Source organism: Sorex araneus, chromosome 6 (assembly GCF_027595985.1).
Source record: "Sorex araneus isolate mSorAra2 chromosome 6, mSorAra2.pri, whole genome shotgun sequence".
NCBI lineage: Eukaryota > Metazoa > Chordata > Mammalia > Eulipotyphla > Soricidae > Sorex > Sorex araneus.
The window spans coordinates 150,942,651-150,953,042 of record NC_073307.1 but is presented as its reverse complement, the minus strand read 5'-3'; the positions used below and the strand labels follow the sequence as shown (position 1 = coordinate 150,953,042).

The 10,392-nt window shown below is 35.5% G+C and overlaps 1 protein-coding gene across 1 annotated transcript; it reads right to left on the bottom strand.

The window, feature by feature from the left end:
• Window positions 1–5,604: 5,604 nt before the first annotated feature.
• LOC129405994 (olfactory receptor 4C15-like) lies at window positions 5,605–6,543 on the bottom strand. Its single transcript, XM_055143722.1, has one exon. The coding sequence runs from the start codon at window positions 6,538–6,540 to the stop codon at window positions 5,605–5,607; it is 936 nt and encodes a 311-aa protein (XP_054999697.1). The 5' UTR covers window positions 6,541–6,543.
• Window positions 6,544–10,392: the final 3,849 nt, after the last annotated feature.

Genomic DNA, 10,392 nt, shown 5'->3' with positions numbered 1-10,392 from the left:
TAAAAATCTTTTGTTTTAAAAATGTTACTTTTTTATAGCAACATGAAATACAAGGTTATTCATAATTGGGTTTTTGACACACAATGTTCAGTCACCAAGCCCACCACTGGTGTCAACTTCCCTCCACCACGTGCCCAGATTTCCTCTCCTCTCCACCTACCCCAGTCCGGCCTGCCACCTTTACAGGCACCTTTTAAATGTGATTATCAAAGGTTCTCCTGATTTCATGTCATTGATTCTGTGGTTTGGGTATATAGCTCCATCATTCCATAACATTACCAATATACCTGGTTCGCTTGGATCCTACCCCTGTTGCTTCTCATCTCTCAGCTCTCCCCTTACTCTTCCGTCTATGTCTATCCACTCCTCCTTAGACTCTGGGACAAGGACAATTGATGCATTCCAATCTATGGATCATGAGAATGAAATATGCACTATAAAAATATGGTGATAATAATCTTATGGCTGTGATAAATGTCCACTCAGAGACAGACAATCCAGTGGAGAGTGCTTCCAAGTCCTATTTCTACCTGTAGGAGAGTGGAAATGCATCTCAAGCACATGAGGTAGAGGATGTTTTCCACTGGTCATCCAAAAGTCTCCAACAGCTTTGGAAAAATATATAAACAACAGTTTCCTCTATTTCCCACTTAGAATTTAAAGAGGTTTCCCTAAGATACTGTGAGTCTATAATATTTCCTCTCAGTTCGCCCCAGAGTTAGGAATTTCTCAGCAATCTAAGACTGAGAAATTTGGTTATTATGAACTTCTATGCACTGAAGCAATTAAAATGTTTCTTTTTATTCTTTGCAGACTTTTTAATTACTCCTGATTTTCTCCTAAGATTTATCTCATTCCCTGAATATCCTTCAGGAAGCAAAGACTGGGTACCAAGGGATGGAATGTGTGCCTTCTGTGTACTTATCAACACTCCAGACAGAGTTCTTCTGTCAGCATAAGCATGAGACAATAAAGAAAGCATCAAAATATATCAGAAGTACATGTTATTAAAATAAAAATTTCTACATTTAAGTATATGCAAATATGTGCTTATTTATTGTGTATTTTCTATTATTCCGTTTGTTTTTAATACTTGCACTGCACTTGATAGTGCTTGGGGTTTATTCCTGGTTCTGTACTCAGGGATCAGTCTTGCCTTGATTCCTGCCTGTACTATCACTCTAGCCCATGCTCTGTGTTCTTGACACTGATACCCCCCACCATTAAATTTAAGGCATAATTTCTTTAGAAATAGGAATTTTGTTTTATCAATTTTGAGAAAAATTGACACCAGGTCCATGTACTCTTTTGGAAAGTTGAATGTGATTAAAATCTAAATCAAAACTTGTCCACTTTATTTCACCTACCATCAGAAAATGGCTTTCCTAGGGAGATATCTAGTCTTTATATTTTAATTTACCAATATTTTGTTTTTACAAATCCCAATAGAAGATGGACACTTGGAATAATTCTGAGAAAAGGCAAAATATTTGCTTTTCTGAACTAAGCAATTTGGTACAAGTTTGTTTTCTCTTTATATAAAATTTCTCATGAGTTAGCACTGAGAAAATCCCTGATACAGGACACATTTATGTAGATAATATTTGAAAAATAATAGTGAGTAAGCAGAGCTTTGGATACTAATTCTGGAACTCTGACTCATAATGAATACAAAAACAAGCATATTTTATGAACTGTGTTCTTAATTTATAATTTTTTCCTGATAAAGGAAACTGGTAAGATAATAATTTAATTATCTTAGAGGTCTAAATGTAAATTTCATGACTTCATCTCTCCTAACAGCTGCATGATATCCCATGGGAGATATGTGCTGAAAGTAGATAATGGATGAAAAGTATGACCTCTCTGTGGCTGTGTTGCAAGCCATGATGCACAAAAGTAGAGAGTATGAAGATTACTGTCTGCCACGGAGGCACAGGGGAGGGTGGGAAACAGGGGGTATACCGGGGATATTGGTGGTGGGGAATGTGCACTGATGGAGGGATGAGTGTTTGATCATTGTGTGACTGAAACCCAAACATGAAAGCTTGTAACTATCTCACGATGATTCAATAAAATATAGGGAAAAAAGACTATATGTGATGAGTATTATAATAAGCATATAAGTTTTACAGACATAGGAAACATAGCAAAGTTCAGTGGAAAGTATAAGCAAATGTTTATGTAAAAATACTGAATCATGTACATATTCACGCCTGGCGAAAACCCTCATGTAGTTTTTAAAGTTTCAATTTTTTTCTTATTTGAACTTTTCTGTTGTCAGTGTTAGTTTTTAATTTGAGGTTTTAAAGAAGAGCATTCCTTGAATTTGACCCTTTATTCCATATTTCACCTGTACCGTTGTGTAACAGCTTGTTCATTTACTACAGTGACCTAATTTCTTTTATTTGCCTATTGCTGTATTACCACTCTCTCTACCAAGTTTCATTTTCTGCTTATAGTGTCCTTCCTGTGAACGGTATAATAGATTTTCCTTTTTTTTAGATCTGAGTTCAGATATCACCTCTTAAAAATCCCTTCTGCTTCTTGCTTGTGTTTTTCACTTCTGTGTTCCTCAATGTGCAATTCTACGTATTTTCATAGTGCAACAGTGATAGACAGAGTCCGGCCTCCTAGATAGATAAGAGAATTGTCTCTGTCTCATTTTAGTTACTACCGGTACTTTTCCCAAATTACATTTCATTTGTTTTTAAAGTTTCCTTCTAGGTAATGTCATCTTTAAACATGACCTAATTCAGCTGTTTACTGTTCTTTAAGACACAAAACAGAACATTCATACTTCCTTTTTAATAGAATTTTCACATTGAGATATTTCTAAAACTGTGTATTCAGTACAATTTCCATTTTTTACGTATGATTGGCTTTGTAGAATTTTTCAAAGTAGACATCCTCAGAGTTAACCCCAACTCATAGTTTTATTAGTATTATTGCATGAGTATAAATCCAAAGTTTTGGGTATTGTTCTAACATCTGTAGAGAAACAAAGTTTATCTCCTAACTATTCAGTGATAAAACTTTTCTTTTAGTAAACCAAATGCTGTGTCTAATTTCATTAGTAGTAGTAATGGAAGAAGGTTCAATTAATAGAAAGAATACAAATTTTATGCACTTCTATAAAAAATATCATCAAATAGACAATTGCACTTTCTCTGGTAGTTTTTATTGCCTTTATCTTCAGGCAAGAAAGTTTATATAAAAACCAGAGAGAATATACAGAGAGTACGGATATTGTCATAAAAGCAGCTGATACTACTTTAATCAATTCCTCGTCTATTGTTCGATATGGGCCCCTTAACTATCACAGGAATAATTCCCGAGAGCAAAGCCAGAATTAAACCATTAGCATTTTCATTGAGACCCACAAACAATGAAAATCATCTAAATAAATAATAATCACTGTATAAAGTGTACATAATTTGATTGACAGTTCCTATTGTTTTGAGTTTAAATAGTTATCAGGAAAATTGACCAGGAATTTTCCTATCCATCTTGAATTCTAACTCTATGCTAAAACCCTGCTTAGCTTTTTATCAAAATTTTCTTAATATCATTAGTTTCATATTCCTAAGCTTTGAATTTCACTTTGATAAATATCTACAATAGTGATGTGATTTACTATGAAGTAGGGTCCATGTATTCCGTGTCTAGTCAAAATTTTAATTGTAATATAGCCATCTTTACTGTCAATGCATTAATTTGATATTATAAAGCAAATCTAAAAAGGTGTTATAGGTTTTATTATTGGCATTATTTAATAAGGAATTAAAAATAAAAATGTTTAGATATGCATACGTTGTTCAAATAATGATAATATCCAAAATATTTCCTTATTTCAATGAATAATGCCAACTCTCTATGTTAAATAGAGGGAAAAAATGCAATTTTTGTGTTTGAAAAACCATAATTCGGATGGTGCTATTCTCTTTTACATTTATCTGACTGTAAATAAGAGGGTGAAGTGAGGGTAGCCCAAAATAAAACACACTGCTACATTTTCATTTTGAGAATAAATGCATCTGAATACACATCAAAAATGTACAAGAGGAGAGCAATAATCTGAGGGGTGATTATAGAAAGAATTCACACTACTTCCTTCTCTACTATGCTTACTGTCAGCATGAATGCTGAATTATTATACAGAAAAAGCATGATTATGGGACCTGGAGGTCACACCCACAAACTGCCTCTGGCTGCTGTATATGTTCCTTAATGACCTTGATCTGGAGTCACAACAAAGCATCTCTGAACTGAGCAGCTCACTGCAGAGATTTCTACAAACACTAGCATGTAGCCGAACTTGGGGCAATGCAACAACTTATGCTATTCATAAGAAGCAATACAAAAGAGAGTATGGGGAGATAGTCTGGCATAGAGGCCGGATAGAGGGGTGGTATGGGGGGGGAATACTTGAGTCCTTGGTGGTGGAACATGTGCACTGGTGGAGGTATGGTTGATCAATCGTTGTATGACTGAAACTCAAACAGGGAAGCTTTGTAACTATATTATACTGATTCAAAAACTAATAATAATAAAAATAAAATAAATATACTGACTAAAAAAACTTTTGTGGATTTCATGCCCTATTCAATTGGTTTAATCAGTGACTGAATAAATGGCAGTACTCTGACATCTTATATCCTAGTTCTCCCTCACGGAAAACTTGGCAAGTTACTGAGAGCATTCTGCCCACAAGGCAGAGCCAGGCAAGCTCTCCATTCCTGGCATGCATTCTGTGGTGTATTCGATATGCAGAATACAGTAACAATGATGGATCTCATTCCCCTGACCGTGAAAAAGCCCCCATTACAGCACTGCTGGGAAAAATGAGTAAAGAGAGGCTGCTAATTCAACGGGATCACCGTGATAAAGTGATACTCTCACATTAAAAAAAAAGCAGGATGAGGAAATTCACCATGCCATAGACCCTATAAATTCACCATGCTTAGATCCTATAATAAATGACCTAAATGTTATGCAATAATATTTCAACAAAGATATCTTACTACAAACAAAGGAACCTTTGGGTAATAATGATTTCACAGAGAAGAAACTGCTTTAAAATATCAATTATTTTATATTCTTAGACTAAAATCACATCGAATAGGAACTACAATCTGACTCTAAATATTTCTGTGGGACAGAAACTTATACCTGAACACATCGAAGATAATGGTATATAGATAGATAAAAATATATCTATGTACAAATTAAACTGACTCACACTGCAACAAAGCTTCTCATTTACAACTAATATTGAAAATGCAGAACTAAAGTCAATGCATCTGCAAAGAAATTGGGAACGTGGTGACAGACAAGAAGTTTTTGCTGTCTCAGAATTATAATGTTTCTTTCTAATTGCAATAAAAAATGCAATTGGCTTTTCAAAACATATTACATGCCTTAAAAATCAGTGTGTAATTTTTTTGGAATAATTCAATTCATTATGTTCTTTGATATTTTGTGTTATTTGGGAGGAGGGGCAGAAACATACATGAGATTTCTGAGGGTTTACTTCTCACTTTGTGCTCAGAGACACTCTGATGTAACAAGTTGCATTTAACTGTTTTTTCAAACATTAAGGTATTAGTTTTCAACAGAAACAATCATAAACCGGTTGCACAGTTTGGTAATGGCATTTTTCACCTCCTTATTTTTAAAAGCATAAATCAAAGGATTGAGTAAAGGTGATAGGATAGTGTTGAATATCTCCACAATTTTGTCAAAGGAGAAAGAAACTGGAGGCCGCGCATACTCAAATATACATGGAATAAAGAACAAAACCACAACAGCAATATGAGACCCACAGGTGGAGAGGGCTTTCCTCTGTCCTTCAGCGCTGTGGTTTCTCAGGGAGAATAAGATGACACTATAGGACACAAGCAACATGAAGAAGATTAGGATGCAAAAGAATCCACTGTTGGCCACAATCATAAGGCCAAAGGCATAAGTATCAGTGCAGGCAAGCTCCAATAAGGGATACATTTCACAAATAAAGTGATCAATAACATTGGGACCACAGAAAGGAAGTTGTAGTGTAAAAAGAATCTGTATAATGGAATGCAGAAAGCCCCCTGCCCAGGCTACTCCAATCAGAATGCCACAGAGCCTTGGGTTCATGATAGAAGTGTAATGCAAGGGTTTGCAGATGGCCACATACCTGTCATAGGCCATGGATGTGAGGATAATTACTTCTGCCCCTGAAAAGAAGTGTTCAGCAAAGATCTGCATCATGCAACCTCCATAGGAGATGGTTTTCTTCTCATAGAGACAGTCTACGATCATTTTAGGGACAGTAACTGAGATGAAACATGCATCCAGGAAAGATAGAAAAACCAGGAAGAAGTACATCGGGGAGCCCACGAGCGCTGGTTTGCTGATGATGGCTGCCACAATCAGCAGGTTGCCACAGATAGTTGCAATGTAGACAAACAAAAATATGACAAATACAATTTTCTGAACATCTGGATTCTGTGAAATCCCCAGGAGAACAAACTCAGTGACAAGGCTTTGATTTTGCATGATTTTCAGAAAACACTCAGAGCTGCCACACTGACCATACCAACCTGCAATAAAAACAACATGGTTACATCAGATAAGTTTATTTTCATAGCCACTCAAAAATTAGTTCTTCCATGTGGTTCTTTTGATTCTGTCCTTCTTGATTTTTGAAACAAAGAAACAAAAATAAAAGAAAGTTCTGAAAAAAAAATAGTGTAGATCTGACGAAATTCACTTTTTAAGACATGAAATAGTGCTAGATAGAAATCCTTTCTAGAGGAACAAACCCAAAAGTGACAGGATTCAGAGCCTATTATTTTTCAGTTACCAAATAGATTACTTAGTCATAGTTTCTTAGAGAAAGTTGTTAAAGGAGACTTTGAGACCTTATCTTATTTGTGAGGAATCAGGACATCAATTTACTTGTCATGTTGAGCATCACCTTTCAATAATAGGCATACAGATGTGGGATGTCCCTGATCAGAAGATTGTTTTATCCACAGAGGGAAAAAGATGTCTTTGGCACTTTAAAAATCACAGCTTTTACAACAATATCTGTTTAAGTCTGAAGTGATAGGACCTTAAGATAAATTAGTCTGGCCTTATAAGAGGGAATTTCCATTGAAAATGTTGATCTCTATAAATATACAAAGCACATTACAAAACTGGTGAGAACTCACAATCCAGCAGAAGGAATACACTGGCTAGGGCAGCAGGCCAGGGATATATCTTTCGGCTTCAAGGCTGTTACAAAAAGTTCTGTAAGAAAGCCTTTGACCTTCTGGAATCTACAGAACCCACAGAAGGTTGAGGTCCCTTCTTTAGTCACACACTACTTCTTTACTCCTGCATATTCCAAGGGGACCAATGGGACATTTTCACTGAACTTGTGCTGCCGTGGTGGTTTGGCAGCCTCCAGTCAAACCACACTAGGTCTACCTTTAGCTAGATATTACACTTGATATCCTATTTTCACAAAAAATATGAACCAAGTTAACCATGGTAGTAAAAATTCCTAAACCCCTAAACTACAGCTGAAGTAGTGACATGGCCAATGACACTAAAGTCTTCCAGAAATCCTTGGACAAAATTCTATACTACTGCTGAGTGACAACCAGACATCTTGGAATGTTTCTAACAGGAAAGTAACTCTCTAGGATAACTGAGTTTATTAATTATCTGGCTACACTAGAGAGTGCCCTGGCAGGAGAGCACAGGTGATGTATTAGAAAGACTCAAATCTTTCTAACTGCAAAAGACACAATGAGTAAGCAGCATAAAATACCACCACACTTTCCGAACAAAGATAGTAGCCTGGACAACTGAATCAGACATCGAAACTCTCGGAGAAGGATTATAGCTAGAACTTATTGAGGATCTTGAATGAGGTCAAAGAAACAGTGGTGCAAGATTAAGAAAGCATGAAAATTGACATTTGAATCTATACAGAGAAGTGACAGAAAGAAAGAGATTTCAGAACATGAAAACTCAGTGGAAGGCCTTGTCATCAATTAATATTGATAAAATTCAAAGAGTAATCGACCTATTCCTGGCCCCACAAAAAAGTCCAGTCCTAGATAAATTCACTAGCAAGTTTTTCCTTACCTTAATTTATCTAAATTTATTTAATTTTTTATATATTAACAAATCATCAACTGTCCAAACAGACCTATAATTACAGTTAAAATTAAAGTTAAAATATTAATCCCGTTCAGCACTTGTTCTTCAGAAATTCTAGTACCTGGGAATTAACTTAACAAAAGAGGTTAAAGACTTACATAGCATAAAACTATGTTATTATAAAATAAAATAAAATGTCACAAGGAAATATAAACATCCCCTCATCATGGATAGGAAGTATCAACATTTGTCAAAGTGGCTATCTTCCCAGAACACTGCAGATACAATGTAGTCTAAAAAAATACCCATGACACTTTTAAAAACATTAAAAATATATTTTAATTTATAATCTATGTTTAACCTGGAGCAATAGTTTGCGGCCGACCTTGGTTTGATTCCTCCGTCTCTCTCAGAGAGCCTGGCAAACTACCAAGAGTATCCCACCCGCACAGCAGAGCCTGGCAAGCTACCTGGTACATATAGGATATGTCAAAAACAGTGACAACAAGTCTCACAATGGAGACATTACTGGTGCCTGCTCCAGCAAATTGATGAACAAATGGATGACGGTGGTACAGTGCAGTGCTATAATCTATGTTTATAGGTTAAACATGCCTAAAATTCACAGAGAATAATTAGTCCCCTTAATAAACCTAAGAAATTCTAGGTAATAAGAAGATAGCTGACTTCACTTTCCTCAACTTCAAACTGTGTGATAACGCTATAGTCATCAAAACAAACAATAGACACTCAGGTCAATGTTGCTGAATTGAAAATCCATAGACTGATTCTCAGGTATAAGGGACATTCAATGTTTGTAAAAGGAGGGGTTGGGGACAGAAAGTGGAGCAAAAAATGTCTCTTTAGTAAATGGTATTGGAACAACATTGATCACGCTGTGTACAATGTCAAATCAAAGCAGATTAAAGACCTTGATATCCAACCTTCTACTTCAATTACAGTTTAAGCAAACATAGGTGGAACATTTTGGCATGGAACAGATGCTATTTTCAATGATTTAATACTACCAGCCAAGTAAACAGAATCAAAGCTAAACAAATGTGACCATCAAACTAAGAAGCTTCTGCACAGCAAAAGAAACAAGAACAAGAAGACAACCAACAAACATTTAGAAAATATTTTTCAAGTTGTCATCGGAAAGATGACTAGTATCACAATATAAAAAGCTCTGGTTGATGGCTCCATGGTGAAATACAATATTCCCCAATAAACTTCTTCTCAGTAGCAATTTTTAACATTCTGTTAACAAATTATTATTTTTTTTTCGTTCTAACCCCAATTTAGGGGTAACTTCTTTTTCTTTCTTTTTTTTGAGGGTACAGTTACAGATTTATACATTTTTGTGCTCATGTTTCCCCCATACAAAGTTCGATGACCCATCCCTTCACCAGTGCCCATTCTCCACCACCAGTAAACCCAACATCCCTCCCACCCTCCCCAGTCCCGTCTCCCCCCACCCCACACTGCCACTATGGCAGGGTCTTCCCTTTTGTTCTCTCTCTCCATTACCCCGCTTGGGTTCCCCAGGCAACTTAGTCTGGCATGGGTCAACGCTTATTCTTAATACCAAAAGCCAACACATATGTTGTCAAGTATTATTAATAGCTACATTGCTATTATAATAAAATAATGTCAGTCTTCATTTTTATAAAGATATATAAAACTCTAAAACTAAAAAAAAAAGCTCTGGTTGAATTTTACAAGATCAAAACAAACAATGACACAAGTAAATGGAAAAGAAGGATACAGACAGTAATTCTCAATGGAGACATATAGATGACCAAAAAGTATATGTATATATATGTATATACATATACATATATATATATCACCTATCATCAGGAAAATACAAATAAAATACAACAATGGTATGTCATCAGAGACCAGTGAAACTGTAACAAAGAAAAACAATAATATTTTAGATGTGAGGTAAAAATTCACTGATAGTAGAAACATTTCTGGTCCAGCATTTTAGGACAAACAATCAGCAGACATTCTTTAAAAAACAGAGCTGAAACTAGAGTGCTTATCTTGTGAAAAACACAAAAGTGTGTGCTTAAGTTTTTAAATATCACAAACATTCCACAAGGAATCGTATGGAACTCTAAATATGTTTCTATTCCCTTTGATCTATCACTGTCATTGTTGTCACATTGTTCATCAATTTGCTCCTGTGAGTACCAGGTATGTCTCCATTCTGAGATTTGTTGTTACTGTTCTTGGCATATCGAA

Excerpts from the sequence above, each read along its gene's own strand:
- LOC129405994 (XM_055143722.1), bottom strand. The coding sequence starts at position 6,540 with ATGCAAAATCAAAGCCTTGTCACTGAGTTTGTTCTCCTGGGGATTTCA.